Here is a 27,645-nt window from a genome sequence, read left to right on the forward strand (position 1 = left end):
GTACCGTAAAGCAGCAAGCAAGCAGCTTACACGTTTGATGTAATTTTTTGAGCTGGTTGCTTATAAATATCTCGTAACATAGCGCTCACTTGATGTGTCGTTCTCAAAAATTAAATTTGCTGTCAAAATTGTGATAAAATCGGTCGGGGCGAGGCGACACTCATTTTCGCAGGCAACATCGGCGCGTATGTACCCAGCATTTTTCTTTTTGTTGTTGCTAGTTTGGTTTCCACGCCGCACGCCGTAGACGTCGCTGCGTTATAGACACAGTATTATGCGCATGCAAGTAGCTTTGTCGCCGCACTTGACGGGCAACGCGAAATTGGTGTCTACTTCGACGCAGTGTTGCCCGCCATTTTCAATTTTCCAATAAACTATGATTGCGATTGTGACGAAAACTGTGTCGTTAGAGCGTTTAGGGCTTACACTATTGAATGAACTCATTTTACGATATCGCGCCTCAACTGCTTTACGGTACCTTTTTCCATACCTGGCAACCATTCACGTTCTCCAAAACGAAACAAAAGGACCGCTTACACGTTCTTAGGATATAGTTTACTCTACAAAAGCAAAACAACTTTTCCTGTGCATCTTTAGTCTCTTTGATTTGTTCTTTCTTGAAGTCATAACGTGTTCCCAGGGCCAACCAGGTGCGCCAGGACTTCCCGGTCCAATGGGACAACCTGGTCCAAAAGTAAGGTCGCCTTGATAACAGGTGCACAACGTACCACAGTCAGACTAACGTCACGCTTGCGAGACATTGCACGTACATGGATAACGTTTCCGACTAACATGGTTGTTTATCGGCAAGATAGAACTGGAATGCTTATGACCCGATGGTGGAATTACCTCGTCAGCTGTCAATGGGAACGACTGGTCACATAGTATCTGGACTCGCAGGGCCTGAAGAAGACAGATATACAAAACGTGTACTAATCCATTCCTTAACTAGCTTCAAGTTGCTTTGTTCGGAAACTAACACCACCACTAATGATGGCGTGATCACTTAGTCATTCCTAATGACGTTTCGCTTTCAAACTGACCCCACCTTGGCTGGCACATAACACGATGCTGAAACGCGGTGAAATACTGCGTTGGAAGTGCGACTGAAAGTGCGGAAATCGACACCGCAGACTTTTGTTTAGGTTTAATCGATACAAGCTTTCGCGTAGAGGACCACACAGAAGCATCGTCCTCCACGCGAAAGCTTGTGTCAATTAAACCTAAACAAAAATCTTCAGTGTCGGTTTCTGCACTTTTGTTTGGGATCTACAGGACCTGACTCCCCTCGTTGTATACGCTTGCTATACCGTACTAATAAGAATGCACGAGGACCGATCAAAAAGTACCCAGAATTAAAATATTCAGCAATCAGTCCAGCGCTGTTTCCACTGCACAAAGTATTAGTCTTCTTAGGAGGCAGCGAACAGCTGTTTCCAACGAAGACTTCCAAAAATGTTTCGACATGGTCTACATCGATGGTGTATAGGTGTCAAGTTTGAAAGTGTTTTACTTCTATAGATATACATCCACTCTGGATACTTTTTGACGAGTCCTCGTATAATATGAGCAACCCGTAAGAGCCATGTTCTACATTTCAGCCCACTTCATTCTCTATCACAGCATTAATGTTGGAAAAATGACGACATCTTGTGTACAATAATTTGATTATTGACGATAATTTGATTATTGTGCAGTGGCACCAAGTGATGCGAACTTATGCCGACTCAAAATGATAAAAAAAAAAACGAAAAAAGAAAGAAAAGAAATTCGACCTGACCTGACTTGATAAAGGAATGCCTGCGCACATGACATAGGTGCTGGGGTGTCGAAAACACGCAATTATTTTTTGCATCATCGACCCAAACACAAGTAGGGAACCTACTGCACCAAATTGTTCTCGAGGTACCCGCAAGCACAAGGCTAGGTTGTATCAAACCAGATGACGGGTAGTCTTGCTGGTGTTCACTCGAGCTACCTCACGCAAGTTATTGCCGGCTTCTGTTTTCTTGCTATAAGACCAGTTCCACGGATCCGCGGATGACGTCACCAGGCCGGTGTGGGCAAAATAAATTAACAGAGTCCGGGACAATGAGAACAATGTGACACAGTTTGCAAGAAAGTACCATTCGACAACACCTGAATGAAACTGCAATTACATACGCCAATCTGGAGTCCCGTTCGTGTGGTGGCCCACACAACAATGGTGTCTTTAGTTTGTAAACGGAAAGAGCACAGTCACACAAGGGGAGCACTAACGCACGAAATAACGTAATTTGGGGGGGGGGGGTCTATTTATTTGGACAGGAAAAATCAGCCAGAAAGGACGGCTTGCTATTCCTTGCTAAATAGTTCCTCAGTGCGTATCCCTAGGGTAGTTAAGAGTAAGGCGATGTGGGGCCAGAGGTCTTCCGCCGTCCCACACACGACGTCACAGGCTGTTGAGGAGGCCGGTATCACGCAGGTAGTGGAGAATCGCCGCGGTTATACCACTGCTCCGTGTGCCAAGTAGTGTTACGAGAGAGATTGAGTATCCGAGGCTGGTCAGCCGAGACTTGAGCTTGTCGCGAAAAGACTTGGAACGGCGGCAGTCGAGAAGAACACATACGAGGGGTGTTCAAGTCAAACCGGGACTTTTGATTTTTCGCAAAAGTAAAATGAACTTACGGGCGAGAAATTAGTTTTATTTTTAACGTAATCTCCAGATGCACTAATGCACTTGTCCCAGCGTTGCACGAGGGCTTGGGTGCCAGCAGCGTAGAAATCCTTACCGACGCTAAGCAGCCATGATCGTACCGCATTCTTGACCTCGTCGTCGCAGCTGAAATGGTGGCCCCCCAAGGAACGCCTTCAGTGGCCCGAAGAGATGGAAATCGCTTGGGGCGAGGTCTGGACTGTAAGGGGGATGTGGCAGCAACTCCCAGGCAAGTTCCTGTAACGTGCGTGTCGTGAGATGCGCGGTATGCGGGCGTGCATTGTCCTGTAGGAGGAGGACTCCTTTGGTGATGAGGCCCGGCCGCTTTTGCTTCAGCGCCTTATGCACATCCCTGTGAACCTGGCAGTAATACGCACTATTCATGGTGGTACCACTGGGCAGAAAATCAACATGAACAACGCCAGCCTTGCCCCAGAAAACCATGGCCATAACCTTACCCGCAGACGGAGTGCTTCGGAACTTCTTGGGAGCTGGCGAGCCTGGATGCTTCCACTGTTTTGATGCGCGTTTAGACTCAGGAGTGAAATGGTGCACCTACGTTTCATCGCACGTGATGATCCGATCAAGGAACGGCTGGCCTTCAGTGTCGAAACGGTACCTTAGCTCTTGGGTGATTTCCAGTCTTCTCTGCCGGTCAAACACGGAGAGCTGCCTCGGGACCCAACGGGCACTAACTTTCTGAAGCTGGAGGTGTTCATGAATGATAGTGTTCAACGTTCCCATAGAAAGGTCCGTCTTTCGAGCCAGTTCGAGACACGTTATCCGTCGGTCCTTGAGGATCAGGCGCTCCACAAGTTGAATGTTCTCAGGAACCCTGACACTGAGCTCTGAGCCGCCCCGGCCGGGGTCGTCCTGCACTGATGTACGGCCGTCCCGGAACCGTTTGCACCACTGAAACGCTTTGCTGCGGCTAAGTGTATCGTGGCCATACTGAGCCTGAAGTCTTCTGTGAATTTCAGACGACTTTACGCCTTCATTCACGAGAAACTTCATGACAATTCGCTGTTCGATGTGCGCGCTCACCTCGTTGTCGGCCATCTTGTCCAGCACGTGTCTTCTGTTTTGCACAAACTTTGGACAACCACGTGGTGAACGCGGAGGCCTGTCGCGTGTGAAAATGACGAAAAAGAAGAAGCGCGAGCCATTTGTTCACTCAGGAGACAGAAAGTCCTAGTGATGGAAGAAGAAGAAGAAGAAGTAGAAGAAGAACAAGAAAGTCCCGGTTTGACTTGAACGCCCCTCGTATACCTACTGCTAGAGGTCTGTGTGCCGATTGCCTGCCTAAGTTCGCACTTCGGGGTGTCACTGGTGATGCTGCAAGCAGGTTCAGTTGTTTTTCATTTATAAAGGGTAACTTTGGTGACAAAGGAATACCGGGTCCGGAAGGTCCGAGAGGTCTCCCAGGACCGCAGGTAAGCCGCGGCATTCCGATCGACCAATGGAAGGTTATACCTTTCGCCACTTATTGCCATTTGACAAAACTTTAGGGTATACCTGGAGCCACGGGAGCACCCGGACTTCAAGGGCTTCCAGGGCTAATGGGACCTATGGGACCTCAGGTAACCATAAATACATTGTGAACCCTAGCGCGGGTATGTGATGAATTATGATTACAGCTGTGCAAATATTCGAAATTTCTAATATGAAATGAATATCTGATGCTATTCGCAACCTATTTTCAGTATTCGAAAGTTTCGACTCTCTTTCGAATAGTACCGAAGCGAGATACCGTTATCGCCTTTCTGCAAGTGGGCTTCGCCTCATTACATTCAAGAGTTAGGTGAAGCCCACTTCATGTTACTGCCATTGTTTGGTGTTTCGGCTCCATTCTGCGAGTCGGCTTCACCTCATTACTCTCGAACGTTAGGTGAATCCCGCTTTACACTGTTCACAATATTCTGTCACTAAAGACTAGAAGAATCTCAGTCAAACAGGGGAAGTCAAGTCAGATATGAAATATAGCACAATCAAAAGTGTTGCTTTTGATTTGCGCTCTACCACAAAAGGAATACCAACAAGTAGCAGTAGTAAGGGTAAACGGTTTCAAAACCCTTTTGAAAGCGGCCCTTTTTGATTGTGTCACTAAAGACTACAAATTTTGTGAGCTCATGGTCAACACTATACTCTGGGCATCGCAGGTTCCAGTAAATGTACTCCCAACTTTGAGAGTTATGTTCAGTAACAGATAGAAATAAGTGCAGTTTCTAAAAACACAAAAAAAAGTACAGGAAATTCACGATGTAAACATCAAAATGAGGAGATGCACACAAAGCAGGCTGCATGGAACATGTTGACGAACTCTCAATGCAGTTCATCCCACTAATGCAGTCTACCATACACAACACAGAGGGACCCTTCTCTCACGATATGTTGTGCTGGGTGAAAAGGCTCACAAGTTTGGAGCAGAACATCATCGAGTGAGCACAACACCGCGAAATATTTCACCATTAGGGATTCGGAATTATTCGTGTTTGGCATTTTCTGACTATTCGAATTCGATTCGCAGTGTCAGTGAAATATTCGTAAACTATTCGCAATGAAAATGTTGCTGCTCGCACAGTTCTAGTTAGGATTAATGAACTGTGACTATGAACAAGGTGCTGGTTTGGTTGGTTTTAATAAAACAAATCGCACAGCAATTATGCACACTAGTATTACACGCAGTTTCACTACAAGCTTCCGTAAGCTTTCTCGAGTACTGTTCATCCGTTTATTTGTGCGTGAGCTTCACGTGAACGTTGAGTATTGGGTTATGTGGAAATTAAAACTTGGGTATTCTGTGTTATTCACACCACCAATGACTACTACTTAATAGCGCATATTATTTGTCTGCTAGGGATCAGAGGGACCAATGGGACCACCAGGACCAAAGGTATGCACCGTCATTGTGTCACACGCGATACTGTTTGCCTACCAATAGCAATCCTCGTTTGTCCACAGGGTGAATGTGTATACCACACACAGGAGGAATACCAAATTGGGCCAGGAAGGCCGGTAAGGTTCACATTCTTTACCAGAAGAACAGTCTCCAACGCCGCATGGCGGAGCCGTAGCGAGGAGAGTTTGCGCCCCGGGCAGGGCAAATCTAAAGCGCTCCCCCCCCCCCCCCCCCATCCTCCCTCACTGCCGTCAGAAGCCTTGTAAACAAAGAAAAGAAAACGCCCATTTACATTGCCCGAGACCGTAAATTCGAATTCTCGTTATTCCTACTTTATACTATCCAACCAACCTCCCAAGGCTCGGCGCCCGGGGCGGCTGCCCCTCTCGCACCCCCGTCGCTACGGCTCTGCCGGAAGGTGCTGGAAAGCAGGGAGAAGCCTAGGGCAAGTGAGTGGGCGTACAGTCGGGGTTATTAAATTACCCATCTAGTTATCGGATTTACATACAGTGCGCTATATTCTTTGCTTCCTTCTCTTAATTGTGGTGGTTCAGCGAATCTGAAGTAGTCCATGACACCACTCTATGTTTGTCTTCTGCATCGCACGTGCACTTAAACTGGATTAGCTGCTAAAACCGTGTCAGATCAGTACGAAACACCCCCATGTCATCATGTATTCCGTTGTTGTATTATCAGCCATAAACCTCAAATTACTTCTACCCACAATTACTAGTGTTTGGGAAAAGGCTTCAGCACTTCGTGCTGCGATTCATGGTATAGAGCTGCTGCAATCCTTGGCACGTTCACAGCTGGACATTTAGGTTTTATAAGACCTATGGTAGAGTCCGCAAACTATATATCATATAGGCGCCACGTGCACGTCTTTGGGGCATGGGAAAAATTCGTTTACAGTCATGTGCTAGTTTATGTTTAAAAATACATTATATTGATCATAATTAATTGGACAATAGGAAAAGCTGCTTGGATTCCAGAAGACGACTGCCAACAAAATGCAGCGCGCTTCGTTTGATACACTAGTTATAAGATACGTTCGTTACGTGGGACACCATGTGTAGTACATCTCGTCGCGTTACACGCAGGGGTCATCCTGACGACATTATGTTCAAGGCACCAATAATTAAACCTCAGATCATGTTTTACTCTATTCCAGGGGGCAACAGGATCAGTTGGACCTCCAGGACTTGTAGGTGGAACTTGACTTTGTCCTACACATGTCAGGTTTTCCTCTCGTAGTCTATTAACACTACTGTCGTTCCTCATGCAAATGTACGATACATCAGCCAGGCGAACGTGGAGCGCCGGGGGCACGTGGTTTACCAGGTCATCCTGGACAAGTGGGCATGCCAGGTTCTTCGGGAGCACCTGGCGTCCCTGGAACACCAGGGATGAGAGGACAGCCCGGGATGTCTGGTCTTCCGGGACCTCCGGTAAAGAGGTTAACGTTTTTATTCTGTGTTAGCGATATATTTCGTTTGTTGCCTGGAAAATCATACAAATATCTTTTAGGGACGAGCAGTAACAGAGGAAGAATTGCGAGAAGTGTGCGCGGCTGTGCTCAGAGGTACGGCTTTAACTCCTTACCGTATCCTGTACTACCTTTAGCATTTTCGGAATTCGACATATACCACCACGCACAAAAGAGGAAAAGTGGAGAGTATGATCGTTCATAGAAATGACTACGCCAAGTGTTACGGGTGGAACTGACAGCATAAATACCTTGTAATACTACACCTATTCTTTTGGACGTACACGCTATCCAAAGGGACGTTGGCCATAAAAGCTCCTTTAAACGCTAGTTCTGTTTCAGACGAACGCCGAATTATCCGAAAGATCCCAGCAATATTTCATTATCGACAGTTACCCTTGTACATATTTTATTCAATGAATCAAAACTGCCACCAAGGCAATGTTGTTACAACATTGCCGAATGATCTTCCCCTAGCACTCAAGTGGGGCTCTTTTCACTATATTTTAGCTGCCAATGTTCCGCAGAATGTGCATACACCTTATTTAAGTTCTGCAAGCAATTTGATTCTTTAAATTTTCTCAGAACAACTGGCCGAACTGACAGCGAAAATGCGCGGCCCTCCCGGTCCCCCTGGAAGAGGCAAACCGGGTCGACCGGGATCTCCGGGGCCTCAGGGACCTGCAGGTATTACGAATGGTTACATTAACGTGTGTAAAGTGTGCTTTGATGCGCCTTAGAAGTTGGGGCGCGCACAAGCGTTGTAGCCTGCTCAGTGCCTTCTTTGTGACAAACCGCAGGGGTCCTGTAGTTGCTCAGGTAGTTTGCTTCTGTTTTACGTTACATAAGAGATAAGCCAGTGTTTTGCACGTGGGATCAGACATGAAATCCAGAGGCTTGATTTGCTGGCATCAAGTTAGTACGTAAGAGGTAAGTGTACATCCTTCCAGGCACAGACGTGCCTTGCATGCCGCTTGGACATACCTCGGACTAATAACGTGCTATGGCCATAGCTTAACGCACTACAGCTCACGTGCCTCATATCCCCTTTCTGACAGAATCATTCGTAATACCTCCAGGTCCTTCCTGGCTGCCCTTAATGAGCTAACAGGTCTGTAAGCTGTCAGTCCTGAATGCACCCCACAAAGCAGTTTCGCTCTTCTCTCACGTTTGTGCTCACGGCAGCCGTTCTGCGCACTAAAAGCTTTTAAAGTAATTCTATAGTCCAATCAATTTGAACAATTTTTATATCTAGAGCGAAATAAAGGATTTATCGCGCAAGAATGGCACGGAACAATTTAAGTAAAGTTGCAACTGCTCAGATTGACATTGATCGAACATTGCTGTTGTGGTTCGGACAACAGGACCAAATAAGTAATAAAAGCAAACGCCTGAACAGAGTATCCGATCAATTAACTATTTGTTAGTTTGCAAGTATTGCTTGTGTCTTGTACTCGTGGTTAACGTGAATTAAAATTAATTGAGGCATCTACACAATGTAAGTGGAGTAAGGGAAGTACCTATTCTGAACGCTGCTGCTTATACGCTAATCGAACCGGGGTGTCCAGATCGCATGTCTGAACTTACGCTTGGCCTTCGTGGGCCACGTGGCTTCCCCGGACGCGGAAAGCAAGGAAGGCCCGGAAAACATGGCGTTGTTGGAATACCAGGTGAGAGACATCAGTTTTCAGCAACAGCATGCGATGGCAAAATGTTTTGTATCATGTACCTTTCCGTGGTTTCAGGATACTTGCCCAGTTTCGGTAGACAGTAGACGCCCATAGGATATTCGCAGTAGTATACTACTGAGAACTAGTACTAGCAGTATACTTGTGGCGAGAGGGTCTCTATAGATTCCCTCTCGCCACTCCTCCCTGTACTTTCCGTTGTGCATGGTTTGTTGCGTATTTTATTCCATGTGACAGCTACATTAATCCAGTGCCTAGCAAATCAGCACAATATCTTGGCCCACCACTGGTTGGATATTGGCCCCGTATTGAACCAGTACTACCAATACCCAGCCAATATTGGGCAAACATGTTGTGGAGCTTGGGGAATAATCATGAGTGAATGGGTAAGTGATATTTTAAAATTGGTAGGGTTTTGTACCCACTTCGGGAATTTTGCTTATTTTTCATAGGACCTATAGATGCTTTCGATTATGTGGAGAGTGCCGATAGAGATCAAAGGCTGTTATTTGTTTTTTTTTGTTTGCTTTATATCTGGAGTTCTTGAGATGCTGGCTTTTTGTATATCTCTCTGTGGGGGTTTCTATGATTTCTCTTTCATTCTGTTGAATTTTGATATTTCTTAATCTTTTGTTGATCATTTAAGGCTGCTTTTTATTAAAACAAGACGCATTATAACTGGCAATGTAGTTCCGTGGCGAAACATCGTAATCAGCTTTAGTGGAGAAGGACATGCAGTAACATGGAAACATTCTCTTTGTTATCGTAATAAAAAGAGACCGATTCATTTATAGGCAGGACATCCTCGGGCACTGTAACGTGGTTGCCAGATTTGGAAACAGTGTAGTTTGCGTGAGGGCAACTACCGCATTTTAACTTTTTTGCGTGCTTCTATGCTAGCATTCTAAGTTGTGAAAGCTTCCCATCCCCCGAACGTGCCATAAAGTGAATGCACGAGGTTTCCTTCATTCTTATCAGTTAAATGCAAACCAATGCGAGGCGAAGGAACAAATGCAAAATGTTTAGCTGCACGCCGGTATCCACACATCTCTTATTTATTTAGGTGATCCCGGTACACCTGGACTCCCTGGCGAGCGGGGCTTCATGGGTCTACCTGGAATGCCCGGCGCACCAGGGCCGGCAGGCCACACAGGTAACTATACGAGCCCACTACGATAAACATTGAGCGAAGTGCAGTATACGCGGGACAATGGAGTAAAGAAATGACCTTTTTTCACAATGCTTCTCTCGCGCTCTGTGACCCTGACGGCGCCAGTGACGGTTCCCTGTACATATTCAATAGATGGCGCCAAGATGGCGCTGGCAGTGCTTCGGCGCGAGCCGAATGTGTTTCACTGGACAGCCGCCAGGATACGACACAAGCGTGAAAAAGGTTCATTGATGGCCGCTTATGCCCACTGAAATCTTGAGGTCAAACGCTCAGGATTCGTATTGAGAACAGTACCGTAGAACGGCATCGATTCATTAGCTAGGCGTTGCAGTATTTGTTGATCGTCCTTTGAACAGTTTAGGAAGCTTAAACTGAAGCTTTAAACTAAATTAAACGTTACATAATGTACACGTAATGTAATGTAATATAGACTCTTCCAGCACATGGATGACAGTCTCAAAGATCAGGCTCCTCTGCCAGGAGATTTGCGGCCCTAGACATTCCTTAATCACCCTAGAACCCAAACTAGATTGGGTGGTTGCAATCTTTGTCAAACAGCGCCTCAGGAAAACTAAATACGCTACGTGCATTTTTCTGAACGAGGGTATTTAGGAATGGCCATTATGGGCATGAAATACAAAAGGCCAAATTCCTGTCCTGAGAAGAGTTATAAAAAGGAGTATGACAAAAAACACCGAAATCCTGGTTCAGCTGCGTTTACTGCAAAGGTGCAGCAACATGCAAATACTGCCACGTAACTAATTGAAACAGTGCAGCGAGTCTTTAAGCTGAGTCCATAGGAACAACATGCGTGGCTTCCTTCGACTAAACGCAAAAAAAAAAAAAAAAAAAAAATGCAACTCTGCACCTAGCAACACGCTATCATTCACAAAATCACATTGCTGACTACTGCCTTGTTCAATTTAAAGGTGAGAAAGGAGAGAAGGGTGACAGAGGCCCAGAAGGTGTAGGCATCGAAGGACCCATCGGTCCACGAGGAACACCAGGTGAGTACCGTTCACACCAAGGAAGGGGTTTGTCACCAAACATGAGGGACATTATCTTGGCTACCGATGCATCATGGGCTTATCATCTGCATCTAGAAAGCCCACATTAAAGGAGCAGCAAAATGTCCCTTGACAATTTTTTTCTTTTTTGGCAGTGGCGTGTTGTGCAACAAAATACGCTATGCAAGTATAAGTCCGCTGTCAGCGCAGCTCTCCAGTTTCCCTCCCTCACTTATTGCTCGCGGAGCGACCACATTTGTTCCCCTCTCCCAAATGAAGGGGTAACCCTTGCCCGTCTCAAATACTCCCTTATTGCTGCCTCGTGAGTGGATAGACACTTTGTCACACGGCTTCTTCAAATTTTACCCTCTCCCTCAGCATAGCGTATAACGAGTGACTCATAAAGCGCGAGACAGGTCTCTCTGAATCCTCAACTCCTTCACAGAGCGTGTGAGGAGGAAGGAGAGAGAGAAAAAGAGAGAGGGATGTCGACATCTCTTTGTGACGTTCCCAATCTCTGCTGCTCTGCTCCCCCATGCAGGTCTGGTGACGTCACGCGACAAGATCCAGTTGGGCCGACGACTATTTTCTCAGTGCATTTTTCTAAATTTGATCGCGTGGTGATAATACGCTGGCAAAAAATACTGTGCATGGTGTGAGACCTGCACGGGCCGACTTTTCCGGGCCCAACCTGGCCCGGGCGCATCGAAAAATAGCCCCGCCCGATGGCTCGTTACACTACCAACTTTTTCTGGAGGTAGAAGATGTTGTCGACAAACTCCTTCCCACAATCCCTACCCTTCTCACCAAGCTTTGCGAACGTGATTGTGAAATATGTGAGGAGTCAGGAGCAATGTGAAGTGGCTTTGAAAATGTTCTACAGGGTCGAATCATACACAGGAATGATGCAAGCACGTGATGACATGAACTAATAGTCCCCCATTGTGCGGAATTAACTGCGTGACGTGGCCGAGCCAAACACTGGAAAACATGTTTATCGGCCTGGGCCCAGCCCGGCTGGCGCACACAGCCCATATAAAAAGCTCGGCTCAGTTCTGAGGCCCGGACCCGTGCAGGGCTCTACACGGTCTTTCCTGATAGACTGCATGATGAAGAAAACAGGGCTTCGAGTCAAGTGAAATGTCGCTTGCCTGCACCGTTAGACTCAAGTTCTACTGGACAATAACCCCCCGCGAATGTGATTTCGATGCATCGAGCTCCGATACGTCAACCTGCCTGGCGAGCTGTCCTGATCAGTGTATCATTCTTTGTCCAACACACTGTAGGATCCCCAGGTCCACCAGGAATCGGCATCCCCGGACGACCAGGAGAGCGAGGAGCTCCAGGACGTTTGGGTGCCCCAGGGCCACGAGGAGGGCCCGGAGTCCAGGGACCACCAGGCTACTGCGAAATGTGCAACTATCCCAATGCCGACTTCGTCAACACGTTGCACCTAAATGCGCTTCAGAATACAAAAGGGCCATCTGCCAAATAAACCCTACATATTTTCCTGCTGTGCACAGAACTGATTTTTATTACATTTCTTAATGTGCATAAAATCATGTACATATTACTGCCAAGTGCTTAATGTTGCTGTGTACTGTACATACCGCCACATTACCGCCAGCAGTGGAGTACACTATCGCCCCTAGCAATGAAACTCCCCACTTATCACCATTCAAATAAAGTTGTTGTTGTTGTTGTCCTCAAACGAACAAGCAAGTTGCTAGGGGCAAGGACAGGTGCTGTGATTCTATCCACAGTGATAGACCATGTGAATCTGGACTGCCAAAGCTCAGAATTTATTTTGAACAGGAGTGATAACGAATGCCAGATGGATACGGCCTGCAAGGGAATTGGCACCTTCGTGCCCTCGGTTCTGTTCTTTCCCGAGTAGCTGTGACAACGGCGATGGTACGGGCTGGACAACAATTGTAACCCTGGTGCATGGGGAGGGGCAGCTTCAAAGCCACATTCCCATACAGTTGCCTGTGCAGGATGAGATTGTGTATGTTGGGACCTTGTCATGGAGCAGCAGAGCATTTTTTTATCTGAATTCACCCCAGCACTTCTCTTTTATGGTCCCACACAACCTTCTCCCCTAGTACTTTTAGGTAGAAGGTGACCAATGGGCAGTACACTATCCTGGATAGTGTTCTCCGTTTTCAGTGATACTCTGAAGATTGACTGATCCGAATATTTCATGTCGAATCGAATACTGAAACTAATGGGAGAAAAAAAAACCTGAATACTGAATCGAATATCGAAATATTTGTGCAAATTTTATAATATATGCTTTTCGCACTAAAAGTTTGCAATTTGTAATCCATGGCTTTAGTGTAATTTTTCTGGCATTAACTGCCACAAGAAAGACACACAATTCTTCTGTGGGAAGCCCCTACCCTTTAATTCTGCATGATAGTGTTTCCTGCTTTTCAGATGGGTCCACTTACTGGAGTAATTATCTTGATTTCAAAATTTTATGTAAAGCAGTGGCATGTTACACAGATGAGGCTGTGTAGCAGTTTCTGGACATCCACAGGCCACTTGCGAAACAAACAAATTGGCGTCCTAGTTGCCTCAGCTGCAGTGAATTAACATCCTTTAGCTTCCTTGCTGGGGTGTGTGTCTCACCTGGGGAAGTTGTGTTGCTAAAACTTTGAATGTATGGGACATCTGTAAGACACACTTTTTGTCTTTTAAGAGTTTCAACCTTTTGAGCTAGGGCAATCTCCCAGACATCAAATCAACATCCCTCGCCAGTATCACTAAAGTGCATGTGGGAGGGACATCGCCCGTTCCACAGGCGAAGCGTACATAAATAACTTTGGCTAACATTATCTTACGCTGAACAAAAATGGTCTGCCTGTGTTAATCTTGCAGCAATGGCACTTTCGTAAGGCAGGCTTCACCTCATGCAGGGAAGCACCAGGTGAAGCCCACTTTCGGAGTGGCGTTGGCCGGAGTCGAATATTCAGAAAACCAAATACTGGATGTTCGATTTGCAAATCGAATACTTCGAGTGATTGATAATCGATTCGAATTTGAGAATTCGAATATTCGCACACCCCTACATAAAAGGTTTCCAGCTATCACTAAAACCGCTGGTGTAGCACACTAACCACAGAAGAAAGAAAACAAAACAAAACATAAAAAAGAACAAGAAAAAACAGGAGTACTATAAACTTGGATATGCATACTGTATTTACACAAACAGTAAACAGAACAGTGAAGAAAAAAAAAAAGAAACCAAATATGGAAAAGCAGCAACACTTGCTGTTCTGTACCGACAGCAACAGCTGATGAACTGATGAACACAAGAATTTCATATTGAGCAATTTACATTTTGAAAGTACCACAATAATACATGTCCTGCTGCTGTAACTCACAAAATGATAATTTCTGGTGTTACCTTCGGAGCTTGAGGAAACGGATGCTTGAGAGATGAAGTTTGAAAATGAAAGCTCTTTGCCTAAACGAAAGGAGCAAAAGCAATCAACATTTGTCATCCCATAAACAAGAATTCGACCAACAGCAGCAGCTGCAGAATAGATAGAATTCATATCGATCAATTTACATTATATGACGCTACCCATCATGCATAAGTGATAATTTCTGGTTCTACCTTTGAGGCTTGAGGAAGTGGAAGCTTCAGAGATGAAGTCGCAAGCTGATCAGCCCTTTCATTTCCTTCGATCCCACGGTGACCCCTCACATGAACCTTCAGAGCAGAATTCAAAGCATCGTTTAATAAAGAGCAAAGTCCAGATTTGAGCTTGTTGCTTGAGCTTCAGAAAAAGATTGCTCATTAGGACAAGTTTTCTTCATACTCTTCATTAAGGTGCCACTCCGGACTCAGAATACAGCGTTTATTTTATTTAGTTCATGAAGAGAAGGTGCCTCAAGGATTCTATATGCGAAATTTCAATCCTGTTTACGAACGCTGTGCATTTCTGTCAATTTTTGAAGATCCACTGAACCTCCACAAGTTTTGATGACGCAACGAGCGAGTGACGTAATCATAACCCCACAAATTGCAATGATTTCACGTTCTGGAGAGGGCACTCATTTCCTAGCAACGATGCCGGCGTCCGGGGAGGGTCACACGGTGGAGAAGTCATGTGAGGCTGATCGAAAGAGGGGAAAATGGGAGATATGTCTTCTCCCTCCTTTGTGTTCTCTCCAAGGTCAGAGCGTTCGGATGGTATGTCACGTGGGGCTCCGCTAACAAAGTGCAAAAAGTGAGCCCCCCGGAGGACTCGAAGGGCAACAACGTTGCAAGATGAGAGCCGGGCGCTCCGTTGGAGCATAACATGACGTCCCCACAGTCCTCAAAAATAAAAATTAAATTTCTCTAGCTTTCGCATCACATAGAGCCAAAATATTTTGCAGGAATGTAAAGTGAGACAAGAAGATTTCAGTAACATAACTTTGGTAGGATTCTGAAGAGACGAGATTTAGTCCGTAGTGGCACTTTAATGACATATATGACAAGCATATAACTGCCAGAGTAAAATTGTTTGTGGACAATTACGTTCAATATGAGAAAATTGCATCGGCAGAGTCTAGAAATAATTAAACATCATTTTGAACTGGTGTAATTTCTGACTAATGAATGTTAATGAGGACAGACCCATCTACATTCGACATAGCTACAATAAGCTGCCATTAGCTGAGGCCTCAAGCAGGGATACTCACATAACTGAACACTCCTCTTAACCCTTCACAAAAAAAGATGTAGTTTCTCATAAGGTCAATCTCGTATAAGTCACTATAGAGTATGCTCAGTTACAGACATTTATCCAGTATTGCAAGTAAAGAGGGAGGCATTGGGGGAGGACATAGGGGAAGGGAACTTCAGTGCTGGTAAGATGCGGGGTAGTTGGTGGCAATCCATCACAACTGCCAGGCAGCAGGAAACACACGGACAAAAAGGGACACATAAATAGGCAGTCATGTTGTTCCTTAACCCCTGTTTGTGTGTTTCCTGCTGCCTGGCGATTGTGCAGGGGAATGGGTCTGGTTGAGTCACTGCTTGGTTATTGACGCATCTGCAGTTTGGTGTCTTGAAACATGGTACAGAATGCACATAGTGTAAATGGTTCAGAGAAGAGCAATTTGTTTCACTGATAGGAGGTTACCCCTTCATGACTTCCCCAGACTGATGAAAATGATTAAACCCGTTATTTTCCCCACTCAGTTGCTTCACTTCATAGGATTAATGCTACTGTATACTAGAGTCAGAACACACAAATTAAAGCTTTTGTGTGTAATAGCTAATGGTCATGCCACCATTATGCCTTGTGAATATTTTACATCAAACAAGTAGCTCTCAAATAAGACGATATAAACGACTCAATACTTTTCCAAAGCTATAGCTGTCATAAACACCCTTTTTTCCTGCTGACTATTCAAGCTTGAAATTACCTATGAAGGAGATTGTGCAGTGTGATACCTTGCCTACACTCATGTCAGATGTTGGTTAACTATGCCGAAATTTGCTGTCTGTCTTGTGAGAGTATGAACAGTACTCCATACTTGCAAGCTTGCTTCTAAATCTTCCTAAACAACTGTGAATCAAGGGGAGGTGGGGATATTTTTGGTGGTTCAATGTTTGGAGCAATGGCACCTGGCAAAAGCAGTACTCATATCTAGCTTTTGTGATAGATATGAATATGTGTTATCACACACACTGTACACCTTATATTTGTAGGATGATAAGCAGGATATTGTGCAACATCATAGCACTGTGCCTCATTAAAGCCCAGGTATCAAACCTTAAAAATATGACACCATTTTTGTTCCATGAGGCAAAAAACTATAACTTGCCCATTTTACATTAAGGCCTTCAGCAGCTCGAAGCAAATCCTGAAAGTCCTCTTTGTTCTTCACTGGACCCCCATTAGAAAGCTGCCAGTTGTTTTTTACCCATGCAGGCATCCAGCTTGTCACACCTGTAATACATTTCACAATACAAAACACTGATTGAAGGTTTGTTGTGCTACGTTGCACTAATATTTTATACCACGCTGTTGTGATCAGCATTGTTTTCAGACTCACGAGCCAGGTACCGGTTGAAAACTTCCACGCTGCTATCTCCCATCACTGACCACACATTCATTTTGTCTTACGATACATCATCACCAACAAAACAAGTCTCCTCGGTGCTACGGGCACACAGTGGAATGTGTCACGCTGCAGTGGACGAAGAAGTGTCCATGCGTATCCTGTCACATATATGACAGTGTGGTGGTTTGGAATGTGTTTATACACCCTCGCACCGACACGGACTTGAGATTGATACTTCTCTTGATTGATGTGACGGCTCTTCTACAACAGTGAGCGATCACAACTATTGCAGAGCTACCCATTGCACATAAACAACAACTTTATTGTGAGATGATGAATGGGGAGTTTGATTTCCAGGGGCAATACTCTACCCCGTGGCAGGTGGTGATGTGGAAAACGAAATAATGAGCCGCTTCTCAATATAAGGATGGAATAAGGATAGGATAAGTCCTATGGTGCCCAAAAAGGTCAAAAGAGATTTGAGGACAGAGCATTGGTGGACTAGATTTGGCCAGGGACCAAGCAATTTTGAGAGAGAGAGGGAACACACATATGTGGCCCAGAATCCCCCCTAAATGGCTACACTACAGCTAAAAACTCTGGACAGTTTTATGCACAAATGAGAGTCCCTTTTTTGGACCTAAGAGATCTTTCAGAATTGGAAAAAGTATGGTATTGACAAGCAGCAAATTTTACAGGCACCTCCGGTTCTTTGTAAATATCACGACTGACAAAAGCAGCCATTGTTATAGCACAGCAGAGGTTTCCTTACACTAATAAAATCCTCGATGCTACGCGCATTGTTGCAGGCAACGGAGAAGCAGCATCAAGAAACAGTATTTGAAAGACTAGCAATGACATCTGATGTGAATCGGTTGGACTCACTCTGGATCATAAATTGGCTGTCTGTGTAGATTGTGAGGTTGCATCCACCCATGGACTTGGCCTGTTGCATGGCTTTCACAGCTGCCTGCAGGAATGGTTGTATATTATACAAGCAGCAGAAACTTCCAGCAATATGGTAGAGCATCACCCCTGGCGGTCATCATTAAAATAAAGTTGTTGTTATTGTCGTTGTGCGTATGTTCTGTTGCAGGGGAGGGGGGGGGGGGGAGCTCCAGCTAGAATTGGCACATTAATGATGTTCTGTATGCAAAATATATAAATAAATAAATACAAAATAAAGTGTCAAAGGGGCAGTGATGTGACCAGTGAATACATTTTCGGGCCCAGTAGTTCTCACTTTAAAAAATATTGCCTGCAGTAGTAAAAGTTCATACCGTTTAACATGCAGGTTCATTAAAAGTCTGCCTTATAAGAGAGGTTACCAGCCTCCCGGTTCAATCTCTATGCATGAAAGGGTTTATTTCTCAAGAACGTGTGTATTCTGACCTTGCATATTTTTTAGGTGCTCTTGAACATGTACTGTAAACGTATTTTTGTTCGCGATTTATTCATTTTCGCGAATCGCATTTGGGAAGTTATTCGCGAGCATTGAATTTCGCGATTCCAGGTCTGCTTCCTTCCGCGGGATCAATGTCAAGCTGTGTTCGCGAGTACTATCTTTCGCGATTTTTTAGCGATCGCGAAATTTGCGAAAATTAATACATCGCGAACAAAAATACGTTTACAGTAAAAAATGCAATGACACCTAATTCAGTGCGTGCCACTTGACATTGTTATTTACCTGTATCTCTGCTCTGTTGTTCGTCTGACGGCCAGATATACGTTCACTGACATTCCTGTGGAAAAATGCAATGAGTCACACTGGTCATATGCAACAGGGTCATCCCATGTCAAACATCCCATGCGTGTGGCCTGACCATTTCCCATTTCCACGACAATAAACATGATGGTGCTACTGATGTGAATCTGCACTGTGTAAATTATTTCTTGCTGCACTCAATTTGGTATGACAACTTCATAAAGCCAAAGCAGAGCATTGGGCTCAATAACTTACAATGCCTGTGGAAAAAAAAGAAAAGAAAAAGAAAGGAAACATCAGAGATATATTCAAAAAGTGAAGGTAGCTTTGAAAGAGGATTTCAGAATGTTGAACAGAATTTGGTGCAAAAATCATGATCTTGTAATTTTTCAAAAACATTTTATTCCAATCTCTTAAAATTTTTTGTGTCTATCTGAAACAAATGTGCTCACACAAAACATGCTTTGAATGTTCCACATAGAGGCACATTTTGCAAAAGAGAGAAAAAACAAAAAGTATTTCCCAGAATTTTAATATATTGCAAAAAAAAAAAAAGAAAAGAAAGAGTCCTGGTTTGCTAGGCATAGAGTTGCGCGAGTATTTTGTATTTCTGACATACAAAAGAGAGCACTTAAGCGGTATGCTGCAATCAGTTTCTCAGGAATATGCTCTTATGTCAAAGCGTTCTTAGATTCGTAAATGGTCAATCCTGTGCACAATGACTACACTACTTTATCGATGCAGCTATTAACATAGTAGAAAAACGTAAATGATACCATGACATGAAGTACGTTATGGATTGCTGGCTGCGTGGAACATCACCACCTCTTACAGGAAATAACCGTGCGATGGAACAAACATTGGAAATTTCTGTACACTAAAAAATTACAGGATGGCTACGATTGTAGCTACAGCAGTAGCTGTTGTGTGTGGCTGTTAACACTTTTATTGATGATAGATGCACAACTACTTTAGAGTGGCGAGCACTGCTTTGTGTTCTGTGAAGTGAGTGGTGATGTGCAGAGCTGGGACTAGCGGGACAAAAATATTACTAAAATCAGGACGACAGCAGGACTGCAAACACCGAAAAATCGAGACACTTTCCTGGTCACCTTACCCATCTCTGAGTATGCCAAAACTACGTTTATTAGCTTAGGTTTGTAACTTGTTTTGCATCACCGAAACCGAACCCGAAACTGAGGGTTTTGGGATTCAGCCACAGCGATTTCCTGAGACCTTCCCGTAGTTTTTGTTCAAGGTGATGAAGCACAGTTTTAAGTTCTGTGCAGGAGTGTCACCATGAGGCCATATTATATATGGCAACATAAGCAGAAATAATTCCCTATGTGTCAAATTCACATCAATAGTAACTCTGTACATCATTTGTTATATTTGGGAAACATTCACATTTTGGAAACCAGAGACTGTCAAGCAATATATGTATCATGAAATGACTAAATGAAGAGACCTGCACATGAAAGAGTTCAATTGTGGGAAGTCCACAAGAAACTGCAATACAACAAAAACCATTGCAAATCATTGCACCACATTAAATAATGCAGCATGCTTATCAACACTCCTCCTAAACAGTTGTCAATCCAAATGTATTCACCCCAGATACCAACAGCAGACCTCACAAGCTAAACAGGTATCAAATAGGAACATCCAAATGGTCAAGCTACAAAATGAGCAAAAAGAAAAAAGGAACACACAATTGCTATTGTGCCATCTTCACATGCAATATGTGTTGTACACATGTACATTTTGTTCTCCAGTTATTTTTCCTGTAATCAATGTTTTTGGTTTCTTCCAGTGACTATCCAAACTGGAGTTGCCTGTGGACTAATTCCAAAGCAGTCTGTCATTTTATACCTGCGAGCACTTTTGGAGGCGGCAGGTTTTCCCTTTTACACATTATCACCACAAACTAACTGCAGTTATGGGTAGCAAACAGACGTGGACAAATATATGACTGATAGCAGGAGAAAGTAGTAGTTAGTAAGTGTCCTGGGCTGACTTCAGGGGCAGCTATGCCAACATCCATCATGAAAGTGTGCAGAAAAACCTTGGACAACCCAGTCAGTGGTAGCATTTCAAACCACCACCTTCCAGCATGCAGCATGACCTTGAAACCATCACCATCATAATCACAACCAGACCGTGACTATGGTCATGACACATCACCCATGGCCACATGCTGTGTCCACAGGCCATTCAGTCACATGTGATATATTTCCACAATGTTTCTATATACCAAGTGCTTTCCTTCAGCACTCCTTTTGTATGGTTCATACATCAAACAGAACATCCCCAAGATCAAAGCACTCACTATCACTATTGGAGTTGGGAGATTATGAGAGAGAGCTCACATAGGGTGATTGTGTCCCCAGTACACACCAATCCCTGCCTTTGCACCCTTCTTCCCATTGGCTGTACACGCACCATCAGTGTAAACATGCAGCATGTCTGGAGAAAGTATACAAGGTAAGTACAGATTATAATGTCACTAGTAGGGAACACTCTCGGAACATCCAAATATTAACGAGCTACATAATTAACAGGCCGAGCAAGAAAGAACAGTAAAGTGATACAATAAAAGACACCCAATTCCCATACCTGCCCTCTCTCACCGCTATGTTAGTATTTTAACGATGTGCATTGGAACGTGTGACCAAGCACTTGTATCAATGCTTGTCATTGTGTGTTTCTTACAGGAACTTACTTTCGGATCTGACTCATTTCACTGTGCTTGTGCTCTTAATGGGATCATAATGCGAAGTAAAACCTTCACACCTGTTGACTTTGTAACAGAAACTTGTCATTAGAATGAAGCAAGCATATTTGTCGTCCGTAGCCTAGCATTTCTTATGAATCATTTCATCATATTGCATTGTGCAGATTTAGGAAGCAATTTAGATTCTGCTGTGCAGCTTTTGCATATGGAATTGAATGCCATTTCAGTGCACATATTGTCTACTACCTACAAAATGCATACTGTCAGTGAATCCTTAAAAGCTGTTGCTTACCATCATCAGATGTCAGGTCAATGCACACCCTTTTACTTGGCACTTGACAGGTTACGCTCTCACCTATAATATCATGCAAAGCTTAGCAAGGGTAAACAAGGGCTGGTTGGTGCTACATTGCTAAAAGCAATAAAATCTCGGTGCTAGGACAAAAAATGACAATGGTCGAGACAAAGAAACACACATAACATACACACTGAAGAGTAAGGGAACTTTTAGATTGCATATGCTTGAGTTAGTGGAAGGCTTTACATTTGATGTGACAACAGCACTAAAGTCATACATCAAATATATCAGCATCCCCTGGAGCATATGCTATCGGATGTGAGTTTTACATGTAAGTGGAAGCAGGCAACCACAGGCTACTTTACCAAATGACAGTGAATGAGACATCATAATCTCATTCATAATCTAGCTGGGAAAGCTTCTGGCCTGAATAATAATCTGGCCTCAGAAAAACAAATTCACATTATATAAATGTATCAGAAAGGGTAATCCGAATTTGTTTGTGGTCCAGAACCCAGAATAAACGGAACTGTACAATATTAGTGATTCTGCTCTAGTAATCCTCAGATGTCAGCAGCAGCTGATGTGATAGAAGCTTGGCACTGTTAACATACAGGACTCACGTGATGTCTGGCAGCACGATCTTGAGTGAGGCTGCACCAGCTATTAGGAATTTTCGAATATTGGAGCATATAACTGCATGTTACATTTAAATTTCGAATGTAATGCACAATTCTATACTGAAATCAATTTGATGCAAAGCAATGTTCTGAAGCTCCGTGTGTAAGCCCAAAAATGTTAGAAAAGAAGATATACAACAATGTGCATGCTGCTTCACATGAAGATCCGTGTGTATATTTTAGGGGCTAACCTTCTAAAATATGCTTTTACAGCCAGATTCGCATAATTGTCGCTGTGGGTAAAACCCAGAAAAGTCCAAAAACTGAACTCGTCCACCCATACCCATCCACTTGTACAGGCATGGGTGAACACTGGTACTCTATGCTGAGGCTTGCCATTTCGTGCCCCACGCTGCTTCATACTTTTTCCATCTTCCACCAGCTATTAACATAAACCCCAAAAAATAGAAGGGTCCACGTTTACGTACGCTGCATATATAGGGCCTTATGGTTGTGGGTTAAACCTAGCTGGTAAACCCTGTTTTTACAGCCTTTTATTTGCATCGCCTACTTTAAAACCCAGAAAACTCCGAATATGAACTTGCCAAAGTTGAAATTCAGCCACCAACAGAGGTACCCCAGGTGAAATATGTCTGCAATCCCAAATGGTTTATGAAACAATTTCCACTTTAAACCACTTACGTACAAAGTGGTTTAAAGTGGAAATTGTTTCATAAACCACATGTAACAGCAAAAATTTTTCACCTGGGACCAGAGAACACCAAGCATTGTGCATTCAGCAGAGTCACTACTGTTCACCTGAAATGCGAGGAGCAATTGTGCCCAAAAATCAAATTTGCTTTAGCTACCCGATATTGCCTGACTTTACACCATCGCACCCCATTAGCTCGAAATACTAAAACCTAATTTCCCCCACCGATTTCTAAAACACATAAAACCCGAAAACATAAGGGTCAATGCAAAAATGCTATATGTCCACATTGTACAGTTCTCTTACAGTACTGTTCACTTCAGCTTTAAAATGACTACTCATACAGTCCTTACTTCCAGAAAAAAAGAAAGAAAGAAGGAAAGGAACACGAACACATTCAAAGTACCTTCTTGTTGCCTCTTGCGTCCAGCTTGGAGAGTAACGCTTTGTCTCTGGTTTATTCCTGCACCTGCATTTGTTAAAAAAACAAATTTACAAGTCTGTGACAACGACATCCACACAGCCCACGCAGCGCAGACCATTTCCGGCAAGGCTCACGAGAGCCATAAAAAAACCCAGTACATACAATAACTTACTACAAGCAGTATTACTTGATAAAGATCTCTTCGTAGAAGCAAGAAAGATAAAAATGATCAACAAATGTTGGAATAGCCTGTCTGCAAAAGATTATTTTATTACTGAAAACAACGTATGAGCAACAGCACTGCAGTGTAAGACTGATTAGCGTTATAGCAATCTACGTGCCTAATGATGTAACCTCACAAGATATTGCTCTTGCAAGTGATGCAAATGCAACATAAAATTGATTTTATAATTTTGATAAATACGGCATAAATTTGTGCACAATCTGCCTGCCGTCGCCAGGAGACGAACACTTGCTCTCATGATGTCACCTACTTTCAGAGAAGACGAAAGCTGAAGAAGCTTTTCCGGTTGTTTCAAAAATCAGTGGAAATTCGTAATGATCCCTGACAGCATTTATATTTTAAATGCCGAGATTTATAAGATGGCCGATGAGGAAGAGACTTCGAGTTTGCACATGGAAATGAGACAGAGAGACACAACTAACGTGTTTGAACAATGCTAATTTATAATGCTAAATAAATTTTCTTTTTAGTGCTGACCGGCATCTTAACAGATTTTGAAACCATACCAATGTGCACAACGGTATTACTGTTAAAACACCAAAGTGCTTCGTTTATTTATTAACTTCTTTCTTTGTGCTGGCTCGTCCTTGACTTGAATATGAGAGAACGATGCAACAAGATTTGAGGGGAATAAAACAGTGACATTTTAGAGGTCCAGGGATAGAAGAATGAATAAGCAAGGTCTTTTGACTCTAATCGATTTCTACTGAATCTTTTATAGAAAGATCACGAGATATGTGCCTGTAGCATTTTGCATTTCCATAGTTTCATCTATCTGAAAATCATGCGTCTAATTCATACCTGTCTAAAAGTTGCTCATAACACAGAAAGAACTCCTGGATCACTAGAGATGGCACTGATTTTCGGAATTGACCAGAGTGCCATATTATGGCATTTCTTCCCCTTTTTAACCCCTAGATGTACCGGAATAGAGCTTCATTGCAGGCCAGAGTCTTTTTTCTGTACAGTACATTTGTTTGCTTGTCCCTTTGTCTTCACCCCAAACGTGAGGATATGCTTCCAACATCATGCCAATTCCTTGTAATCATTTTCAGGGTGTCTACCAAACTGCAGCCTTCAATTTCCCTGACTTTTCCAGGTTTTTCCCTGACTATTTCAAGCAAATTCCCTGACGAAAACAAAAGGGAACTTGTTGCCTCGGGCTACGTTTTGATACAGATCCCTCATAAAACAGACCATTTATTAAGTATTAGTGAGGCTATCTTACTTTTCCCCCTCAAAGCTTGTAGTATTGACGAACTGCTACTCGTGGTAACGTTGCTGCGGCATCGCCGCTCAAGCACCGGTCGGCACTCGCGATTCGCCATGCGTCATCACGGCACTTGTCTGCGATTATCCCTGACTTCAGCTGCTTTTTGGACAAATTCCCTGACTTTTCCAGTTACATCAAAATTCCCTGACAATTTATTGTTTTCCAGGTTTTCCAGGTTGGTAGACACCCTGATTTTATGCTCAACACATCTATATTTCGTTTTCATTCTTACATTATTTTTACTTCCTTAACGACAGAAATTAACTAACTGATGGTCCCACCTACGTTTCGAAAGTACTGACCTTGCTGGTGGCCTTCACCTGGAACACCATGGTTTTGAGCAGCTTGAGCATTGGAGCTCTCAAATCCTGATAAATTACACTTATATGTGAAACAAAGCCTTTCCAATCAAGAAGCGCAGAATTCATCCGCAGCGACCATCCAAAATAGCCTGTTACGCAAATAAATGTCAACGTGGATTACCATGCTTCCTTTTATTCCGCCTACGTTTTTGCTGAAGGAATGGGGCCTTTGCTACAACGTGGGTACTGGTACCACCATGATCTGAAAGAAAGATGGAAAGTAGACAGAATACTTAAATGATACTACTGCTGCGGTGTATAATGTTTGCGATGAATGCACCATAGGCAAGGCTGTGTTGAAGAAGTCCACTTACCATTTTGTAAGGTAATAGGCTCGTTATCTGTCACAAATGCGAGCGCTTCCTCTTGTGTTTCAAATTTCTTGTACCTTGCAAATGGGAATCCCTTGACTTGCGCCTCACACTCTGCCCTAAAAGGGTACACTCCAGTTGGACACATGAACTTGTTCAGAATGACACAATTCCGGTTCAAGCTCTTAGTAAGCTGCGCATGGGAGTCAGAAGGTGGGGGTGGAGGCAGCAGCGTAGCGTGGGTTCCAAGCGCCTAGGGCGAAATGAGTATCACGCCCCCAAAAGAGACACATCACAGGAATGCATCAGAATTCCCCCCCTCTATCCAATAGGAAGAGCTTCATGGATTTTGCATTGCGGCTGCTTCAGTTTGAGAAAATGCGCTGCTGTCTCAATGCACACAGTCTACTGCCGAAGCCCGCAGGATGCAATTTTACACCGGCATACATCACACCGACATACATTTTACATCGGCATGACATGCCGAACCTCGCTTGAATCGCCTCCGTACCCGAGGCGCCGAGAAGAACGTTCCAACAGCGCAAATGTTAAAAGATTGGGATTTTTTTAAGTGATCAACAGTTTAACTGTTTTTCTTTCAAAGTTTTCTCTCTCTGTCCATAATTTGTGCCCCAAAAATCTTGCACCCAGGCCAGCCACCCCTACGGCGCCACTCACGCTACGCCACTGGGTGGAGGTACCCGTCCCCCCTTTCATGCATGGCAGTCTTATAAGGTAGATTTTCACTGTACGTTCCTGTCCACACAAAACACATTCGATATATTGTGAGGTAATATCAGAATATCTGACACATCAGAAATCGCAAGCACAGGAAGGTGTTGCAAAAAATTGAGGGGGAGTCATTATTACAGTTATGTTGCTGACATAACAAAGTCTCCTCTGTAGGGTATGCACAGGAGAGAAAGGGGGGTGTTATACCAAACATTTGTGGGAAGTGTGTGTGTGTGTTGGGGGATCTGGATAAATCGCTGGACAGTGGTCAGGAGCAAGAGGAGAAACTACGGTACTTTTGATGGAATACATGAAGAGGCATGGCATGGCATGGAGTTTGAGGAGGTCGGAGTTCAACATTCCCTTTCCCGAGATCGCCGTGGGTAGTGAATTTTGGAAAGGGGAAACCCCCTCTCCCCATTTGCAGCCTCAAGCAAGGCTTCATGTCGTGTCGTTCTTCGTGTTTCTTTCAAGCTCGGGGTTTTACTGTGCTATGGATAATTCTCCGCCAACACGCAGCGGTTCGTTCAAGTGCTGTGGAACCCCTTCCAAAATTCTGTTCTGGCTGCGCTCACCATGCCCATTCATTTAATTTCGTGCTGTGACAGCGTGTCATTGATAGCCAATTTGTCTGCTTCAATCTGCTGTGTATGCCAAACACGTTGTTAGGTGAATGAGAGTGAACGTGAAGGTGCATGAGAATGCAAGGTGAATGAGAAAAAGTGCACGGGGAGTGAGAGGTAAAAAGTAAACTTGCCAAGTGTCATACACTCCAGTGTTCCGCCCTCTGCGCACGGCATAGAAAAACTTGCCCATGCTCCCTCAACCCGACGGTCCTGTTAATAACTGAAAACTCAAATTTCTATGTTTTTTGCCGTCTAAGCATTTATCACAATCGAAACACGCGCACACAGAGTACACAAACAAAAATAAAAATAAATTGACTTGTCTCGGCTTGACTAGCTTAGCTGATGTCCCATGGTTATGCGACTGCTCCAGCAGCGCCTCCTCTATACACAATGCTTCAGCTTCAGCTCTGCAATGCCTGTCAAGTGAGAGCCAAGCCCTCTCCCTCATACACGCCGAATCCTCCGCTTTGGCGCTGCCTGCCACACGGTCGAATTTAGCACTTACAGTGAGCTAGAAAGTTGCCGTTCCAGACGATGTGCTTATTGTCTTGTTTGAAAGAGGGAGAGGGCGTTTTACTGCGAGATT

At 44.0% G+C, this 27,645-nt stretch overlaps 2 protein-coding genes across 5 annotated transcripts in view; one reads left to right on the plus strand and one right to left on the minus strand.

Moving 5' to 3' along the window:
* LOC135396374 (collagen alpha-1(IX) chain-like) overlaps positions 1-12,456 on the plus strand; it is a 31,959-nt gene extending 19,503 nt beyond the window's left edge. Inside the window, exons 31-43 of the mRNA XM_064627308.1 lie at positions 641-694; positions 4,066-4,128; positions 4,204-4,275; positions 5,553-5,588; positions 5,657-5,710; positions 6,766-6,798; positions 6,896-7,042; positions 7,122-7,176; positions 7,666-7,767; positions 8,649-8,750; positions 9,832-9,921; positions 10,869-10,946; positions 12,233-12,456. Coding sequence (XP_064483378.1) covers positions 641-694; positions 4,066-4,128; positions 4,204-4,275; positions 5,553-5,588; positions 5,657-5,710; positions 6,766-6,798; positions 6,896-7,042; positions 7,122-7,176; positions 7,666-7,767; positions 8,649-8,750; positions 9,832-9,921; positions 10,869-10,946; positions 12,233-12,441 — 1,095 coding nt within the window. The 3' untranslated portion in view covers positions 12,442-12,456. The remainder of the gene's footprint in view (positions 1-640; positions 695-4,065; positions 4,129-4,203; positions 4,276-5,552; positions 5,589-5,656; positions 5,711-6,765; positions 6,799-6,895; positions 7,043-7,121; positions 7,177-7,665; positions 7,768-8,648; positions 8,751-9,831; positions 9,922-10,868; positions 10,947-12,232) is intronic.
* Positions 609-27,445, minus strand: LOC135396375 (ribonuclease H1-like). 4 transcript variants are annotated; one of them, XM_064627312.1, is made up of 14 exons: positions 27,188-27,442; positions 25,702-25,817; positions 25,509-25,589; positions 25,328-25,393; positions 23,491-23,553; positions 21,747-21,809; positions 21,090-21,186; positions 18,703-18,757; positions 17,901-17,985; positions 16,776-16,900; positions 14,572-14,667; positions 14,359-14,418; positions 850-903; positions 609-683 (listed from the first exon to the last, which is right to left on the minus strand). In XM_064627312.1, exons 1-14 carry the CDS (start codon positions 27,244-27,246, stop codon positions 624-626), a joined length of 1,080 nt encoding a protein of 359 aa, XP_064483382.1. In that variant the 5' UTR covers positions 27,247-27,442; the 3' UTR covers positions 609-623. The 4 variants fall into 4 exon arrangements, with proteins under 4 accessions (XP_064483382.1, XP_064483380.1, XP_064483379.1 ...); XM_064627310.1 differs by having other exon boundaries at positions 622-903; positions 27,188-27,443; XM_064627309.1 differs by lacking the exons at positions 609-683; positions 850-903 and adding an exon at positions 12,603-12,935 and having other exon boundaries at positions 27,188-27,445.
* Positions 27,446-27,645: the final 200 nt, after the last annotated feature.

Source organism: Ornithodoros turicata, chromosome 6, assembly GCF_037126465.1.
Source record: "Ornithodoros turicata isolate Travis chromosome 6, ASM3712646v1, whole genome shotgun sequence".
NCBI lineage: Eukaryota > Metazoa > Arthropoda > Arachnida > Ixodida > Argasidae > Ornithodoros > Ornithodoros turicata.

Excerpts from the sequence above, each read along its gene's own strand:
- LOC135396375 (XM_064627309.1), bottom strand. The coding sequence starts at position 27,246 with ATGGGCAAGTTTTTCTATGCCGTGCGCAGAGGGCGGAACACTGGAGTG. Across the intron at positions 14,668-16,775 it reads AAGGCCTTAATGTAAAATGG|GTTCATGTGAGGGGTCACCG; the intron begins GCAAGTTATAGT and ends TCTGCTCTGAAG. Across the intron at positions 14,419-14,571 it reads CACTTCCTCAAGCCTCAAAG|GCAAAGAGCTTTCATTTTCA; the intron begins GTAGAACCAGAA and ends CCTTTCGTTTAG.